We start from the raw sequence: 20,082 nt of genomic DNA on the forward strand, positions 1-20,082 counted from the left end.
CAAACTGTCAAATCATCTTAAAACTGTTACACAAATAATACATATAAAATTCGACTTTTATCGAAATACGTAAGTAAGGTCTTATTTTCTTAAACTTTAAGGATGTTCAGCTACTTGGGGAACATCTTAAAATATTGCCCTAAATATTTCAGCTTTTATTAAATGAAGTAAGTAGGGTCTTATTTTGTGTATCTTTGCCACCTTGTTACCTGCCAAAGCCAGCGCAACTCGAGATCAACTACTGTACTTACTGCAAGCAATTTTCAGCCTTACATAGGTCTGCCATTCATAGGCTGTTGGACTATTAGTTATTTTTGTTATTATTTAAATTGAATGTTTGATTTGAGTGAAGAGAAATGCAACATGATTTATCAAAGTGTATAATTTTAATTGCATCAAATGTTTTAGTTATGTCAAGGAAAAGATTCTTGGGCTATTCGTAATTCCGTCTGGGATTTTTGAAGACAATACTAAAAAAACAACTAAGATGAAAGCAATAAAAATTGACCTGATGCAGAAACAAATGAAGCTTTATTTAGTCTTAAAAGGTGTTCTATGCTTGAACCCGTGATAGTCCAATTCCTACCAGGCTTTAATCAACATAGTACTGTGGTATTGTCAGCATGTGTAATTTTTTTTTACGGTACCATATATTGAAACTTTGTTTTCAAGGATTAGTCTGGTAAATAAGCAGAAAAGCTGAAAATCGAAGTTCAAAAATATTTTGTGCAAAACACTTTAAATTGTTGAAAAAAATACCAAAATGTTTAGCAAGAAAATGTGCATTTATTAAGCTCTTATATCCATAGAATATTATCAACATTTTAATTTAAAAAATATTGATGGGTGATCTATTTTTAAATACCTGATGTGAAAATATTTCATTCGATCCTGACAATTTTTTCAGAATTTTACATAGTTAAATTGGAATTTACCGAATTTCTTAAATCGTGTGAATTGAAATCGCAATATGTAATTTTAAATCACGTGACTGCGAATCATGATTTGTAATTTTAAATCACATGAATAAGAATCAATCATGATGTGATTTTAACTTGTATTTGTTTTGGTAGGAAATATCATAATAAACTAATCTTTTTTCAGGAATATGAGAAAGCGAAACTTACTTTGGAGAGGTGGTATTGTTCTTTTTTTTAATTGAAAAAAAAAGTTGAAAAAACTCATCCCCGTGATTTCTTAACCCCTTTGTTGTGTGATTTAGCTTATCACATATGATATAGTCTCATATGTATGAAAGGATTACATATGTTGTTTATACTGTTGATAACACTGCGATTTAGCAGACTACATACGATATAGTCTCATATGTATGAAAGGATAACATATGTTTATACTGTTGATTATGCTTTGATTTAGCAGATCATATATGATATAGTCTCATATGTATGAAAGGATTACATATGTTGTTTATACTGTTAATTGCACCATGTCGGAGTCTTACTGGAACCGGACTAACACATTGATCAAGGGTTCACACATAGAACAACTGTAAGAATTGTGAACAAATATCACCCCGTTGATCTTTCCTCCTTTTTTCTTATTTTATTTTTTCATCATATTTTATATAATTTGTTCATTCTCTTACCATGAATTATAAATCTTGTTTATGTTTTTTGTGGTATAATCATTTTCTGAGTCAAATGCCACCAACTTGTACATTCAATCTCATATTTATTTCAAATTCAAATGTTAAGGATCGAAAGTTCTTATTGCGTACCATAAAAGATTTTAGTGTGAGTTTAGATTTGAATTTTTCATTATATGAATAATAAATTTCATTAATTATTTTCATATTAAATTAATATGAATTATTAAAAATCTCAAAACTATTGCATAAATACCATTTATTTATTTTTGGAATGCGGTTTGCTTTATAAAAGATAATCTGGCTTTGAAAAATGTAAAATTTTTACATGCCTTTCCGGGCATGTTAGTCTGCTAAAAAAATACATGCCCAAGTATATTTTTCAATTGCCTACAAATAAAAACATGTGAATATATTTATGAAAAAGCATTGCATCAAACAAAACATTTACAACATTATATTGACATCAAAAGTTTTATTTGAAGCAGAAATCAGAAGTGTAAAGTATTATTATTAGCATCTAAGTATAGAGCTTGAAAAGCATTGAAGTAAATTCAGAACATTATACTTAACAAGAAGTAGTGAAATCAAACCTATAATGTATTATCAACAATTACCTGCTCACAGTGTTTTAAACTTTTATTTATTTATTTTAATTTATTTATTCACTTTTTGTTTATTATACTTGGGTTGTAAGGAATATCCGGCCCCTTTGCCAATTGCTCGGTTGGCCAAATAATTGGTTAAATATTCGGTATTATTTGTAAAAGTTTATTTTGGGTTGAATTTAAATAGATTTACTAGAGAATAATCTAAAATCATATTTTTTACAATACATTATTCGAATTTTTTTGTACACATATGTTCTAAAACTTGTTCATTTATGTTCTGAGAAACAAGTGGAAAAGCAAAATTTGAAGAGTTGAAACTCGATTACTTTATACTGATTAATGAGTTTTGTATTGATTCTTTTAACTCTATGCAGGTAAATGTGATGTTTTATCAGCACTTTAAGTTTTAAAAATTGAGAACTTTTGATTTTTTTTATTTGTTCCATTTTTGCTTGTTTTTCTGTATTAGTGGAGCATTTTAATTTAGCGTTTCTAATGGACTTTATTCTTTGGTTGTCACTTTTTTCTTCTATGGTAAGATAGATAATCAGTAACATGGAAAACTGTGATTCTCAACATTAAAATTATATTTCAGAACAATACTAAATAATTTTTTTTTCAGTTTCTCTTTAGCTTATGAATGTTATTCTTTTATAGTAACTTTTTTCTGAAAATATGGCAACGTAACAAAGTTAAATTGAGATTTTTATCTTTAAATCTTTTATTTAAAAATTAAAGTTTTTTTTTTTTTCGATTTCTCTTTAGCTTTTTTATTGACTTTTCTTTTTATCAACGTTTTTATTATGACATATCTAATGAACGTTATTCTTTTGTAGTGACTTTGTTCTGAAAATTCCATTAACATTACAAAGTTAAATTGATATTTTTAGCTTTAAATCTTTTATTTAAAAATTAAGAGCCGTTTTTTTTTTATTTCTATTTAATTTATTCTTTTTTTAAAAATTTGTTTCCACAGATGTTTTTATTATAACATGGCATTTAAGAGAGTTTCTATTGGACTTTAAACATTTTTTTTTCGTGAAAATACGGTAATTGGAAAACAGGTGTTTAGCCTTAAAACTTTGTTCAAAAATTAAAATCGATTTTTAATTTTTCTGTTTTGCTTTTGTATATAATCTTTTTTTTTTATGGGCATTATGTGCATTTTTAAAATCGTTTCTGATAGTCATTGTCTCTTTTAACGTCTTCTGGGTAATATTTTTGGCATTGTAGTTTTGTTTTAAGAATTAAGACAATATTTTTTTTTTTTTCTATTTCCCTTTTTTTTTCAACTTTACATTTGTAAATTTTTTAAAATGGTTGTTGGTCAGTTTTTTATTTATATTAAATATATCTAATTATCTTAAATATTTCTGATTATCTTAACCCCTTGGCATATCATTTCTTGATATAGAAATGATCTTTGATAGCACTGAAAACAACAACTCGCAATGGAATGTTAATAGAGATGCCAACTGCTCCGGACAAGCCAAAATCATTTTTAAAAAAACGGTAAATAACTACAAACTAAATTTTGCAAATATTTTACTATTTTTGCTTGCTTTTTAAAAGGTATAGCATGACATAACTACTATAAAGTGGTGAATTATATAAGCCTTCGAATTATTTAGAAATAGTGGTGGGTATAAAATCTGCACAATTGAATTTATTAAACCAAGAATCACAATTGATAAACTACCACTTTAAAATATTTATTTGCTGTCTGGAGCAAGTTGGCATCTCTGTGTTGATGACGTCTGAGACACGTCAATTATTGTTTTGACATTAGAACCAAATGATGTCTCTCGGACGTCTTCGTATGTCAAGGGGTTAATATATAATATCTTAAACATTTTTATTAAAGATTATTTTTTCATTTACCCCATACCAATAATTCAGCTAAGTTTTGATTATTTTTCAATAACGACTAAACTTATTTATATATAAAAAATAATATTTATTAATGATTTTTTTTTTTAATTTGCTGTCTGGAGCAAGTTGGCATCTCTGTGTTGATGACGTCTGAGACACGTCAATTATTGTTTTGACATTAGAACCAAATGATGTCTCTCGGACGTCTTCGTATGTCAAGGGGTTAATATATAATATCTTAAACATTTTTATTAAAGATTATTTTTTCATTTACCCCATACCAATAATTCAGCTAAGTTTTGATTATTTTTCAATAACGACTAAACTTATTGATATATAAAAAATAATATTTATTAATGATTTTTTTTTTAATGTTGCTATTCGGCTACAGAATATTCAGTAATTGGCCAAATCCGTACTATGTACAGCAATATGGTTAAACCGTTTTTCTTTTTTAGTGAAAATGATCATGACTACTAGATATACAAAGAATAAGCTACATTTGCTTAATAAATATTTATTTTTATAATATTGAATTTCTTATTTAGGTCTTATTAATGTTTTTTTTTTCTCCTCTGATCTTATTTATTCCATAAACCTTTCATCTTGACTATTTTTGTACAAATTTGAGTGCCGCTTAATCAGTATTTTATGGTATTTCTGATTGAATATTTGCATGCCCAATTTGGTATGTAAGGGTTAAAAATGTATGTCCAATCAAAATTTTTTCAAGCCTCTGGATTTTCGAGCAATCTAATTTTTCAGCTCTGATATTCTTTTTAGCAATATTATTAACTTATGTTTCTGCTTTTAAACATATGAAGAAGTTTTATTGCATGTAATCACAAATTTTAATATTTTTATCTCATTGGATTTAAAATAACATAAATCATTTTAAAACATTATGCTCTAAAATTAATTTAGACTTAATAAAAAAAATTCTTGAGTCTTAGTACATCTTCTTGCTGGCAGACCTAAATATTTTGTGCTTAAAATATTATTTGAATTTGATGTTTACAATTTGATGTTGTTGTTTACAATTTGAATTTAATGTTTGAGCAGCCATAGCTAAGTGGTTAAAACCACTGAGCTGTCATTGTGAAGGACCTGAGTTCAATCCTCAGTGGTGGTTTGTGCCCAATACTGACCACATTGCCCCAATCATGCTATTGGTCCGACATTGTAATCTCAACCTCTATGATCCCCTGACCCACAATGGGCTGTTGCATGAAAACTTAATCTTTTGTTGTTTATTAATTAAGTTTATTGCATATTATTATTGTGTCAACTAAAACTTTTATAAAGTTGATGTATCAAATTGATGAAAATACTACTACTTCATAATCATGTCAAAATTAAAAGTAATATCTGAAATTTTCTGGTCAAATTTATTAGATATGTTTGAATAGAATCTCTGAATAATTGTTGTAATTTGATAAATGAACTTGAAAAAGTAAGCATAGAAATATGTATATAAAAAAAAGATTTTTCATTATAAAAAATTTTAAAAAAAAGAAGTTCCTATATTTATGACGGGTAAAATATTGTGAGTACATATTGAAATTCAGTACACTGTTCATTAATGAAATGTTATATATTTATTACAATTACTAATTCTATATTATTTCAATTAAAGTTTATTATTTTCTAAGTTCATTGCTTATTTTACGGGAGCATATAGAATTTTACAGAGATTTTGTAAATTTATTTGATATTTTTATTCTAATGTATCCTTTCTTCAAAAAAGATTGTAAAGAGAATACCCTTAAAGATTAAGATAAGATTGTAAAGAAAACTCCCCCTCTTTGTTGTGATTTATACTTTACTTTAGCATGTTTATTTCCTCCTTAAATTCTACTCATTGATTTTTTTTTTTTAATCTAACTTTTTAAAAAAAATAAAAATTATAGGTTTCAATTTTAAAAGTCAAAATTTTTAGTAAGTTTATATTATTTTAACATTGGAATGGAAAGTAAATAATCCGGCTCTGTTTTTCTCTCCTGTTATTCATTATGAAACTTCATATGTCAATGTTGTGTATACTTGTTAAATATTTATTCCTTTTTTTTTTAAGTATAAAAATGAGTGTTTGCATAATACTCATTATTCCATGCTTTTAACTAATTCACACTTTTACAAATGACTTGAAAAATAATATTTATTATGTAGTATGTCCTGTTTAGGTGCTAATTTTTTTTTAAAGAAACTTAAAAAATCATATTATATCAAAAATGTGTATTGTGAGAATGAAAGCTCGGTTTTAATCTTTGTATGTTCTTGTTAAGTAATCGTAATTTTTAAAAAAAATAATAAAATAGAGTAGCAATAAATTGAGTTAATTGAAATCCTATTACGTGGATTTTATTATCAAAAAAATATATATATATTAAAACCAATTCAACCCATTAACTCTTTGAGTGTTAATGGGTTACACAAATACACAAATTGGTTGAAAAAATATACACAAATTGATTGAAAAACACATTTGCAACTGTTTTTAATCGATTTGTGTATATTTTTTAATTAATTCCTGTCAGGCCAAGCACACTGCTTAGAAGCACTTGTATTCTGGTAAAACAATGAAAAGTGCACTACAAAGAAATTAAAATAAATAAAAATTGTGGAAATTTTAAATAAATTTTCAATTATTGCTTAAAACAATGCCATTTTTTAGTTTTGTATCATGTTTTAATCTGTCATATTTTACACCGGTGACTGACATGGTACTCAATGCGTAAATCAATTGTTTGTTATCAAAATAATATCACTTGTTTCAAAACATTATACTATTTTAACATTTTATTTACATTTGATTCAATCTACTGTGAATAATTTATCAGCCTTCCCTAAATGTAGAATTAAAAAATGAACTATAATTAATATACACTTTTTTTTATTTCAAATCAAAGAAAAATAGGTTATAAAATGTAAAAATGATCTGTACTTAATGCTCTGATACTATTCATTAGTTTTCAATTTAAATTACAATTTCAATAAAAAGAGCAGTGAAATTTATAATTTATTTTATGCTTGTACAGAGAATCAATTTTTAGTAGTGTTTTAAATTTTTTTGTCTCCCTTCTTTTAATCTTTGTACATTGCTGGTTAGTATTACAATACAAATTGTATGAATTTATTATGTTTACTGGATGTCTCGTATATTCTTAATCACATCGCTCTGTTCAATAAAAGTTTTTTTTTTATATAAATATTAACAGGAGATAAACATTTAATCATAATTATACAGCTTACTGAAAGAGATACTTGATTGAATATGAGAAATCATTAAATGTCTAAATTCTCTTTACAATACTTATTTTTAGATTAAATATCAGCTTATACGAAGGCATTTAGAATCAGAACATAGCAAGTTTTTAAATTTTTCAAATTGTCGCTTAAACCTCCGAGAGACAATCCCGAGAATAACTTACTCTCGATTTACCCGTGGCCTGAAAATAAGTCTGTGACAGAAAAGAAAGAAAAAACACTCTTTTTTTTTTCTTTTTTTTTTTTTTTTAAATGCCAATTCTCCTAGGCTGCTTTAAGACAATTGTTGTAATAAAAAAAAATTTTTTAAAAAGCTGAGAATTATCCTAGAACCTCACATGATTATTTTTTGTATCAACTCAAAAAATAGTGCAAATTTGACTTTTAAAAAAAAAGAAGAAAAATCTACCTAAAGGCAGTTCCTATTAGCATATTTTTAGGGCTTGTGAGAAACAGACCTCCTCCATGTTAACCTACATAGAATTAAACATCCAGAATTTATTAATTTTTTTTATTCAATTACTAATTAATGTTTTTGAATAAATTTAGTTGCATTTTATTCAATGAAATGCGATCTATTGAACTTAGTTCCCAAATTTTGATGTTATTATGTATTTTTATAAAATTCGGTACCTTAGTTCAATGAAACAAATTTTAATGAATAAAATTAAACAAATATTATTAAAAAAAACTGATTAGTTACTAAATAAGTAAGGAAATTCCAGTCAAATAATTCTCCGTAAATTGCCATGGAAAAAGTAAAATCATTTATCTGTTTCTAGAGAATCCTAAAGAAAAGCATTAATTTTTAAAATGTTCGTCTACTTTTTATTACTTTCTTTGATGGTTTAAAAATCATTGTTTTTAAATTTAAATCGTAAGTTTTTGATATTTTATCTGCAAACTAATGAAAAATTATTTAAAAACAGAGAATATAAAAGAAGCTTATACTGTGTTATATATATTTTTTTTTAAATTACATTATTTTCAAAACTATGCTTTAAATAGAAATTTGCAACTGTTTTTAATCAATTTGTTACAAATTTCATTTTTACTTGTTATGAATATTTATATATTTCCTACATTGGAAAGGTAATAGAAAATTATAGATGTGCATTTCTTTCATCAAATAATGAGAAAAAAGTTTTTTGTTACTTTTTGATGACAAAGTATTAATAACTGTACATGTCTAATCTGTGATATTTATCAAATGATGTATTCATTTCATGTATTTTATTTATTTCATTTGAAATGTGTATTTGTTCATAGAGCTAAAATAAATTATTCACAATTATTTTACGTAATGTTTATTAAACATGTGATAATGTATGTGTGTTTAGAGGCGATAATGTATGTATGTATGTACAGGTAATAAAAAGTATCAACTCCTCATTTAGGAAGTAATTCATAATCAACCAGACATAAAATCAAATATATCTTTATCAGAGATATAGTTTCTTTTTTAACTTTTATGTTTATTTTTGGATATAGATATTATATTTAATTTAAAATTGCATTTGTTTTCCCATAATTTTCTTTAAAATTTTTAATTAAAAATTCGAACTTAAACCAAATCAATTAAACTAATGAGTCCAAAAATAAAAGGTTATGTCTAATTCTGTTTGAACAAATGGTAAAGGTATGTTGCTTAGTGTCTTTACATTTATTTTCCAATAAACTAAACTAAAATTTTTTTAATAACTCAACTAATAAAATATTATACAATCAAAAATATTTTTTTTAAATATTGTTTTAATCTTTTATATATTTTTTCAAACCCTCTGAATTTTCTATTCCAATCAAAATGAGAAAAAAACAAAATATCTGTTAAAAGTTTTTGATTCATTATTAGCTTCTACGACTCTTTATATTTTTGATTTTAAATCTTTAAAGATAGGTTGACTAAAATTTCAATCATTTCTCTCAGCTTTTTTTTATAAAAAATAAAAAAATTTGGCACTTTAAAATTAAAACAAATCACTTAAAAGTGCCTTTTATAAATAGTTCATCTGGAACATTTACAAAAAAACATAAGTATAAATTCTTATTATGTATTCCTGCGATTCAACAAAAGGCGTGTTAGGAACTACACATTCTTTATTATTATAACTTATAAACCCCTAGCAAATACTTTTTTTCTGACTGTTTCAATAACGTAATTTTCAAGAAGCTTAGTAAAAATTCTGCACGCAATCCGATGCTCATAATGAAAAGGTTTCATATAAGCTTTTTAACATTAAATCTTGTATTAATTTATTTTTTTTTTAACATGTTGAATGCCACACTAATTTTACATGGCTTGCCTGTCTGGCCAAAATGATTTTCTCAGTATGTATTGCATTAATTTTTTCAAACCATTTTAGTAATGATAATGTAAAAAAAATTAGAAGCCTTAAAAATGTACTTGAATTATGTGTTTCTAATAATCTCGGCTTCACCGGGGACCCCCATGGTGTTATGAACAAATTCAGTGCTGGTGACCCCCATGGCATTCAATGTGTTAAATTAAATTTTTCTTTTTAAACCCAGGATAGTCTTGTATACAAATTCGACTTTGTCAGTGTATTTATTTTATCATTATCTTTTTCACATTAAACCAATAATTTATTAAAAATATTCTAGTTAAACCGAGGATCTTGTTAATCAGGAATCCAATATCTTGTTATAAACAAGTTCGACTTTATTAGTATATTTATTTTATCATTATCTTTTTAACATTAATCCAATCAATAATTAAACATTTTCTTGTTAATCGAAATTCCAAGATCTCATAATAAACAAGTTATGCTTTATCAATATATTTTTTGTTTTGGCATGCAAACATATTTTATTGTATAAATTCACCACAAAGAAACAAGGAATTCATTTTATTTTCAAGTTTAATTATTATCAGTACAAATGTTATACAACATTTACATCTTTACAAATCAATTGAAATATGTGGATAAACTTATTCATTTAGAAGTAGGGATACAAAAAAAGAAAAAAATATCAAGGAACTTTGTGTATAGAATATTAAAAATAGTGTAACTAACAATTTATTCTAAATTTGAATAACAATTTTCCTACAGCACCAAATTTAATTTTATATAAAATATTGTACCTGTAGTAAATGCTGCCTCGAGGCACACTTTGCATTAAAGCTCCAGTTTTTTTAATTAAATCCTAAATTGAACACTTTTCATGTAGTTTTCACAACAATGAACAATTCACAATTGCTCAAATTTAAATCTAAAAATATGAGTATGAAATAAATTTAAATGTAAATAAATACAATTAATATATTTAATTTAGTTAATTTAATACAAATTGAGCATTGTACACAAATTTGGAAAATGCAGGTACAATAGTTCAATATAATTAGCAAGGGTTTCGAGAAATAATAGTAGCTAAATAAAATTAACTTATATTTGAATAAACTGCAGGTGTTCTAGAAAAATGCCAAAATTCAATTCCATTTTATGCATTTGATTCAGGAGATAAATATGAATCAGGATTCATAATTTTAATCCGAATTAAAATATCACATAAATTATTGGAAGATCTATTTAAGGTGCCCAAATCCTTTCGCAATCAAGGAAGCCCATTTTTTTCCAAAACAAGTTTATTTGTTGCAATAAGAATAGTTATTTGTGCTTAATTAAACTTTTCCCAAGTTATTCCTAACACCCTGTGTATGCGTATATATTAGAGAGGTATCGGATATCTAACCAGATTTTTATTACCCAGTTATTACCAGTAAAAATTTCACTACCTGGTTTTTAGTCCCAAAACAATTTTCAATCAATTTTACTGCGTATCTAGTGTCAAGTAACACTCATTTCATTCAACACTATCATTTTGAAAATCATAGTAAACTTAAAATCCTAAAAATAGTTCTTTTGAAAATTCAGGTATTACATAAGTTTCTTAATAATCGAGCTGAGATAATTGGTTTTAGGCTCAACATACTTTACTTTTGTGCAGATTTTTATTTCAGGAAAACCTTGGTAAAATGGACACATTTGGGACAGAGAAATATGTTCGCTGAAGAGAGGTTTCTGCTTAAGAGAAAGATGTTCAAATTCAGAAAAATTAATGCTGAAAACTGTTTTAACTCAATAAATCTAAATTTTACTAGATATCTAGAATCAGTTGTATAACAAATAAAATTTTTGCAGGGTACCCGGAACTGGCTGGTTAAAGAATTCACCTTTCACGTAACCAGATCTGGAAAAAGTTTAGGACCCAGTGCATCTCTAATATATATTTTTACATTCCATTTTAAGGAATTGCTATCTTTACCTTTCTCTAGCTTGCACTCATAAATTATTGTTTTTTATTCTACAAGACTTTTCATAAATTTCAATCAGAGGATTTGGTTTGGAAATATGCATATTTCGGCATAATGAATTCTTTTTTTTAAAATTTACAATTGTTCGGTCTATTATTATCTTAATTGAAATTTTTAAACATAATTTTTACTCACAGATTAAGTATTTTCGTCTTGATGAGGGGGCATTCTTTTTCAGATATATAATTAAGTTATTTACTGATTCAAACAAATAGAAACTAAAATGTAACTTTATTATCCATGTTAGGAAAAGTATTTTGACTTATTTGAATTTTTTTTAGAAATTTATGTGCATATGCACTTTTGTCAGTCAGGTGGCATTCTCAAAAGTGCCAGATCATTAACATTTTCACTATAACCTACATAATCAATAATATAAAAAGTGTGCAAGTGTTGTTTTTTTTAGAAGGACTAGCACTAACTGGGTGTCGTGGATTTGAGCCTGGTAACTAATTAAAAGTTGGAGTGTAGATTGGATGTTAGTCAAGGAAAAATTAAACATGCAGATTAAAATGCATGTTCAATTCTTTATGATTGAAAGTCTTTCATTTGGTGTAGCAGGATTGCCAGCTGATCTTGTAGCAATGCTGTTAAAGTTTCAATAAATCCTTCAGCGTGTATCTATTTTCTACATATATTAAAAATCATTATGATTGTTATTTTCTTAAGTAGCTAACAGAGTTGACTATTGGTAGACCATTTTTAAAACTATCAAGACCTGAGTAAGAACTAACATTTAATATGATTTAATAATAATTATTTATTTAGATAAATTTTACCTATGTTTATTATTAGAGCCCAGATTTTGATGACCTAAAAAATCTCAATTAATGCCCTTAAAAAGTGCAAAAAATGCCCTTACAAACTGCAAAAAATGCCCTTAAAATGCGAAAATTGCGCTAAAAATGCCTTATGACGTGACTTAAATAGAAGTAAAAATATTGAACTAAAACAATGTTTTACTCTTTAAAATTATTATGAATCGTTTCAAAAAATATAAAGCAATGCAATACTTGTCCTACATTCATTAAAGTTTGAAAAATATGTTTTATATCCTAAAATAACAAAAAAAAAGGAAAATATATTGACTCCAAAACATTTTCATTTTGTATAGAAACTTAAATGAATATAACAATTTCCATCTCATAATATTACTAAATATCAGAATTACAGTGGATTATTAATTTTTTTTTTAATATTTTGAAATGTAAACGAGCGTCTCTTGTCTGAAAACAAATTTTTATACCAGGAGAAGCTTCTTTCAAAGTCTACTGATGTTATTGGTGCGTACTTGAAAAGGACGGTCACACTTACTGACAATTCTTTTTCAATTTGAAAAGATGTTGCTTCACCTGTTAATATCCTAGAGATTTTCTTCATTGTTTGGAAGCCAGTGCAATAGTAAAAAATAATAAAAATTACAAAAAACTAACAAAAAAATTTAAAAAATGCTTTAAAATGCAAAATACGCCCCTAAAATTAAAGAAAATGCCCTATAAATCTCAAAAAATGCTCTAAAGGACAAAAAACGTCCAAAAATGCAAAAAATGCAAATGTCATCAAAATCCGGGCCTTATTTATTATAAATAAATAAATGCTCAAGATATGATCATTTTAATCCGGATAAATATGTATAAGATCAATGCATGTATTTTTGTCTATAAGAAAAAATATTTCCTTCACTATGAATGAAAAAATAGATGAATAAATGCTACATTACAATTTGCATCGAAGCTTTTGGAGTATAAATTGTTCTCATGCAAATTTAATAAACAAAATGGAATTTATCAGAAATAGTGAAAATAACATTCTATTATAAATGTTGATCACAATTTGAATGGGTGCTGAAGCAACTTGAAGTCTAGCTTCATCTCGCCACCATAAAATACACCCTTCTTCTGTATATTTATATAACAAATATACATATGTGTAGATAAAGTTAACTTAAAAACATATAAAAATAATGATTGCAACACTACTAAATATTTAAAGATAGTTTAAACTTAACAAATAAACTTATGAAACAAAATCACTATTCTAGAAACTAAATTTGCAACAAAATATACAACTCCAAATTTTTCTCCTTAAATAATAAATAATTGCACAAAACAATAGATACACTACCAAAAGACTATAATTATTTGATAAAAATCAGATGCATTGTTAATAAACTTGAATCTTCATCATTCTTGTTGAAGCAATCAAGGCACTTACAATATAAAACAGCAAATCTCAATCAGATAAATGATCAGATATGCAGTCCTGCCATCTGTATTTAATATATTGAAGTGCAAAATGGATTGGACTTGCTATAACTCCCCGATTCCATCGTCAAACAAGTAAAAACAAACTTTTGTTTTTCTAAAAATTTGAGCTTGATTGGAATCTAGCTATTTATATTCTGAATGCCTGCCTCAATTAAAGGATTGGGTGGAAAAACATTTTATGTGATACTTAAAAACATTAAGGGAATGTTTCCACATTGATACCTCTTCATGCCAACTACAATTGCTAAGGCGCCAAAGAGATCCAACTTCCAAGATTTTTTTTTTTCTGACCCAGAAGTCTCCAAAACATCGTGGTTATTTTCGCATAGGTACCAATACAGAAATATTTCCAATGTTTCATTTTCTAGATCAGTGATTCTCAACCTTTTTTTTGCGGCGGCACACTTTTAACGATTTCGAAATTTGACGGCACACAATGAAAAAAATTAGTTTAAAAGTTGTTTACTTACCTATAATACACTGTGTTAAGTAGTTTGTAATAATAATTTTGAATGTGAAATAAAATAATATGTACTACAAAAGCACGTTTATTAAGGAATTAATTATTTCTTTCGACTAATTTTTTATTAGTTAGCAACAGTTTTTTATTTCTTTTGCTAGTTATTAATTGTTAGCTTGTTTTCTATTCTTATTAACTGTTAGTTTTTTACATTAATTATTTTTTTTTTTGCTATTTCTTGTTAATTAGTTTTATTGCTAATTATTAATTGTTATCTTGTTTTCTATTGTTTTTAACTGTTAGTTTTTTACATTAATTATAATTTTTTTGTGATTTCTTGTTAATTAGTTTTATTGCTAATTATTAATTGTTGGCTTATTTTTTGTTAGTTATCCTTTGTTAATTTGTTTTTAGAATTATAAATTGCATAGCTTACTTTAATGTTTAGCTTTTATTTCCGTTTGAAAGTTAATACTCAGCTTGCTTGCTTTTGTTATTTAATAATTTTAATAGTCATTAAGTTTTCTACTTATTTCAAAATTTTTTGTCAAAGACAATTTAAACTCTTCCTTCTTATTTTAAGATTGTCAGAGACAAGACAGTCGCCGACAAAGATGTACACGTAGTTAAGGCGTGGAAAAATCATAAAAAAGTATATATATAATAGTATTATATATACACTTTTCTTAAATTTAAACTTTACTCGTAATAAAAAAAAAGCATTATAATTTTTAATGTATCATTTCTAATATTTGGCGGCACATTTTAAGAATTTGGCGGCACACAAAAGTGCCGCGGCACAGTGGTTGAGAATCACTGTTCTAGATATTTAAGAACATGCTGTGGTTCTAGGGATCTATGTATTCAAAATTTTCATATCTACTCTAGTTTCGGACTTTAAAAATAAAAAATGAATTCACGGATACACTTGCTCAAATATTTGTTCTTTTTTTTTTTTTTACTTCAAATTGATATTTAAAAAAAAAAACAAGTCCTACTCAAACATTTTTTGTGATGACAAAAATAATTTACAGTCATAGTTTTATAAAATATGTTAAATGCAAAACCTAATTGGAGCTAAGTGGATGAAGAAACATTTTAATGATTTTGATTGAGTTAGCTTTAAAGTGTACATGTTGAGAATTGAACATGAAGATTATTACTATACCATTATTCTTATATATCTGCAAGTTTCTATAAAGATTTATAGATCCATAATATTTATTGAAACTCTTAATACTTGACATTTACTCGTTGCATTTTAATTTGCAACCCAAAGACAGGTTAATTACAAGTTAATTTGTCGTCTGTTACTAAATGCACATGGAACCTTCCTCCACTCCAAAAACAATCAAAGTCTTGTTGTTTAGTTTCTTTATCAATTGAAATTTGAAAACTAGACAAAATAAAACAAAGTTATATTAAAAAAAGACTTAAAATTTTTACCGAAAAATTTTACATTTTTTTTTCAAAAATTCTTAAGTTTTTCAATTAATTACAAAATTATTTCTCATATGGAATATGAACTCAATGTTTCCTATACTTAAATATTAATTGAAAAATAAAACATGAAGCAAAAATTATCGAACTAATCTATAAGATAGATGTTAAATATAAAATTCTACTAGTATACAATTGATTGTTCAAAATCTCCATTAGATTTGATTTAAAGAAAATGAACCCAGCTGTGACTGCCAACCTTTGGGATTTCTCTAGCTTCACATTTGATACAATAGTTTTTACCATCATTATTGTCCCAATATGTTTCACCTTCAGCCGTTTCATAGCAAACAGCGAAAAAGAGAGAGTGTCCCAAAGTGTTTAAATCAGAGGGATTACAAAATAAAGTGAAAGAAAATTTGTCAGTATCTTCTGCACTAGATCCCTCCAGATATGCTGCAAGCTCATCGTGATGGCTCAACCAATCATTGGCTGTATACCTGACATATACGGTTTTGTGGAACGTCATATTAATCACACTTATAATACCATAGACAGTGCTGTCGGCAGTACTGACACTGTGCAGCGAAACTTTCAGTTTCTGTAATCGTCCCATAAATGATACGCTAAGAGATGGTGGAAGAAAGGCTGGGACAAGCTGGATTTTTCTCATCCCTGAAAGCAATTTTGTTTTTTTGTCGAATTGCGTCCCAGATGGTACTATTTTTGGCAAATCTTTCTGAACTAGAAATCTTATTGATTCGAGCTCTAGTCCCAGTGCATCGGCGAATCTCACGACTTTCTTACCCTCCCTACGTGGAGCAGGGAATGAAATAGCTCTTTTGCCTTTTTTTAGGATAGGCTTTTTCATAAAATGATTGAGAGAGTTTTTGATCTCCTCTTCTGAGGAAGGGGAAAGACATGTAGAGCAAGAGTTTTCCTTTTGGCTTTCTTCGGATTCTTCTTCTCCAACACCTATTAAATGTAATTAAAAGATAAATTAGTAAATTATACCCAGATAAAAAAAAATTAGAGAAATTATATTTAAATTGAAATAGAATAAAAGAAATATATACGCAATATAGGACTTCTTCATGGAACACTGTGCATGCATTCATGTGCGAGCATTTCTGTGAATAACCGTTCAGTAAAATCTTATTTGTTTTAGATTTGTTTCATTATTAAAAGAGAAATTAGTAAATTATGTCCAAATAAAAAATTGGAGAAATTATATTTAAATTGAAATAGAATAAAAGAAATATATATGCAATAAGGACTTCTTCATGGAACACTGTGCATGCATTCATGTGGGAGCTTTTCTGTGAATAACCGTTTAGTAAAATCGTATTTGTTTGAGGCTTGTGCTGCTTAGCACTTTCTCAGATTTGATTCAGGTTTTGTTATATTGTTTTTATGCTACATCTTCAAACTGATTTTGGATAGTTTCTATTTATATTGTTATTAGTAAATATACTAGGGTTGAAAATTAAGAGAATTTTTAGATTTGGTCAATTATCACCGGATTTTAAGATAACTCTTCAATCAAAGATAACTCTTTTATTTGTATCACTAGAATAACTTCTTGTGATATATTTTACAAAGAAGTTATAATATCTTTGTTTTCTAGGAAAATTAATGAGAATTAAACCCCAAACATTTTAAGAGACCTTGTAAAACACATAACCATTATGAATAATTTCCCTTTAATTTAAATTTTTATTCTGAATATTAAATGAGACTCATGAGACTTTCTTGGTAAATTCTAGTCTTGTTTTTGTTACTGAAAAACAAGAACAATTCTTGTTTACATATTTTAGAGTTATATAGCCATAGAAACAGAGAAAAATCATAATTTCTTTTCACAAATAACACTTTTAAAATATTTACGATTTTCAAAATATAACATGCAAATTCTTAAGAATATTATTTGTAATAATTTGCATCGGCTTTTCACAAAGAAAATTCGAAAACTGCAGTTACAAAATTTTGGAAGTATTAAGGTATTCAATCACTCAATGAACCCACAGAAAATTATGAATTAAAAAATTAGCTTTATATAATGAATTTTTTTGAAAGATTGAATGATCGATTTAGAATACTCACTAAAGATGGGTCGATTTTCAACCGGTGTAGGAGGTACATCATCATACTGGCACAGCCGATTACTTAATAATCGTACCTTTTTTTGAACGTGATCACGAATAACATCTGAACATACTTCACAATATGAAAGATTTCTCGGTAAATATAAAAATACTCGATCTTCATCCCGACATCTTAAGGGCTGTTCGAAACATAGACTGTCTAAAGCACGCGAGAGTTTGTTATTGTCATAGATATTTTGTGGAAGATCCAAAGAAAAACTCTGCTGTTTGTGCATTTCTGTCTGCCATTGCTTTCTTCTATTGCTAGTAGCAAATATATCTGAAGGTCGAGAAGTTAAAACAGACATTTAATTTACGCCTTTCCTTACATATGCCTAAAATGACAATTGGAGATTTGTTTGAATCTGTCAAAACATTTAGCAGACGATAAAATGCAAAACATGACCTCAGAATGACATTTTGAAAGTGTTGCCATGTCTTATTTTCTAAATAGAAGTAATTTTAGTTAATTTTTCTTCTCTTTTAAAAGTAATGTAAGCATTATGATTGCTTTCTATTGGCGATCGAAATGGGCTGCAGGTGGCGTAGAGCAGAACTCTTTTCCTATGGCAACACTTCACATGCTTTCCCCATTAGCGTGTGGAAAGTCATAGAGGAAGGAAGTACGTTAGTTTCTCTCTTGATTTTCATATAGATTGAAATCTTTTAACTTGAAAAACTATATGGAACTGAAAACTACATTAAACATAGTTCTAAAGAAAAGTATTATGGAAATTTTAAAAAATATTCTTATTAAATAAAAAGGAAAAATATTAAGAAAGGGGAAAATATCGTAGTACATTCCTATACAACTGAAAAGAGGAGGAGAGGGAAGGGAGAAGGGCTAAAAGCATGAAACCGGTCTCTCCCCAGATGGCGTATTCGAGTGTTGCGATCGCGAATAGTTGTAAAAAACATATATAGTGTAATTGGGTATAATATGAAAAAAACACAACTACTTCGATTTAGTAGGAACAACATATGACGCAATGCTAAACGAATGGAATTTAGTTGTTGTTTATTTAGTTATTGTTATTAGTAGTTGTTGTTATTTGTTTTAGTTGTTGTTGTTTATTTAGTTGTATTTAGTTTCAATAACTTTTCTTTATAATGCAATAAAATCTGGCGAGCAGCTATTTAAACGATCGAACACTTCGTTTGTTTATTTGTGGCTTGAAGTTAGGCTCGCAGAAAATGCCGTTCATGGGTTAAATTTAGTAGGAACAACACAACCTGTGACGTAGGCTATATTATACCCAATTATTTAGGCGAAATATTCTTCGAAATTGAAAAAATGAAAATAATTTGAATGACTACAGCATCTCACAGTTTGTAACCGTAAGTTTAGTTTGGGTTTCGATTTAAATTGCCTTTGGTTAAATGTCACATATCATGACCTTGGATTACTTTTACAGGAACTTTTAAATTATTTTTCAAGCGCTTTTTGATAAAAATAATTTTTTGTTACCATCATATCATGCAATCACATTTCAGTCAATTTCAACTCAATTTTGAGAATTAATATTATATTGTTTTATCTAATACCCCCAATTTACCTTATACTTAAAAACTGTTTGTTAATTTCCAAATTAATATCAACTAATTTTTTCAATTTCTTTCGATTATACTTTTTATTGCAATCAAATAACTTTATTTTTACCATTTTATTCTTATGATGTTAAATATTAGTATCTTACAAATATTTTTATAGGCGTAATTATTGTTATAAACGGGATTAAATAAGTCAGAATATTTCAAACTTCATAAATCTTATGGAAAATATCAGGAGGGAAAAGTAGAGAAGAACATGATATCGTTGTGAGAACATTCTATCCACATTGGATTTATAAAAATTTGTGTTTAAAAAGTGCTCAATTTTTAAGCTTAGAAAACATTAGCTTAATTTTTTCCTTCTATTCTTTTTATATTTTCAAATTTTATATTTTCAATTATACTTCATTCATTTTATAGGAAAATATTTTCAAAAGTTATGTTTATATTTATTCTAAAATATTAGTTTGGTATCCTGCAAAAAGCTTTTACAACTATCACACTTTTTTAGATAACATTTCTTGGTACACA

General features: G+C 26.7%; 2 protein-coding genes across 2 annotated transcripts in view; one reads left to right on the forward strand and one right to left on the reverse strand.

Annotated features, from left to right (window-relative positions):
- The window catches only part of LOC107443947 (zinc finger protein 341), a 29,992-nt gene extending 24,420 nt beyond the window's left edge, over nt 1-5,572 (forward strand). The window contains exon 10 of the transcript XR_015428720.1: nt 5,149-5,572. The gene's annotated coding sequence lies outside the window, so the exon portion shown is untranslated. The remainder of the gene's footprint in view (nt 1-5,148) is intronic.
- Nucleotides 5,573-14,738: 9,166 nt separating this feature from the next.
- Nucleotides 14,739-18,514, reverse strand: LOC107443964 (protein phosphatase 1 regulatory subunit 3D). Its single transcript, XM_016057998.4, has 2 exons — nt 17,960-18,514; nt 14,739-16,831 (listed from the first exon to the last, which is right to left on the reverse strand). The coding sequence occupies exons 1-2, from the start codon at nt 18,306-18,308 to the stop codon at nt 16,083-16,085; spliced, it is 1,098 nt and encodes a 365-aa protein (XP_015913484.1). The 5' UTR covers nt 18,309-18,514; the 3' UTR covers nt 14,739-16,082.
- Between the last annotated feature and the right edge of the window lie 1,568 nt (nt 18,515-20,082).

Source organism: Parasteatoda tepidariorum, chromosome 1 (assembly GCF_982258835.1).
Source record: "Parasteatoda tepidariorum strain Cologne lab strain chromosome 1, Ptep-v5.0, whole genome shotgun sequence".
Lineage (NCBI taxonomy): Eukaryota > Metazoa > Arthropoda > Arachnida > Araneae > Theridiidae > Parasteatoda > Parasteatoda tepidariorum.

Bases quoted from the DNA above. Each gene is read 5' to 3' on its own strand.
- LOC107443964 (XM_016057998.4), bottom strand. From the start codon at position 18,308: ATGTCTGTTTTAACTTCTCGACCTTCAGATATATTTGCTACTAGCAAT. The intron at 16,832-17,959 runs GTGAGTATTCTA...TACATTTAATAG, and splicing joins TGAAAATCGACCCATCTTTA to GTGTTGGAGAAGAAGAATCC.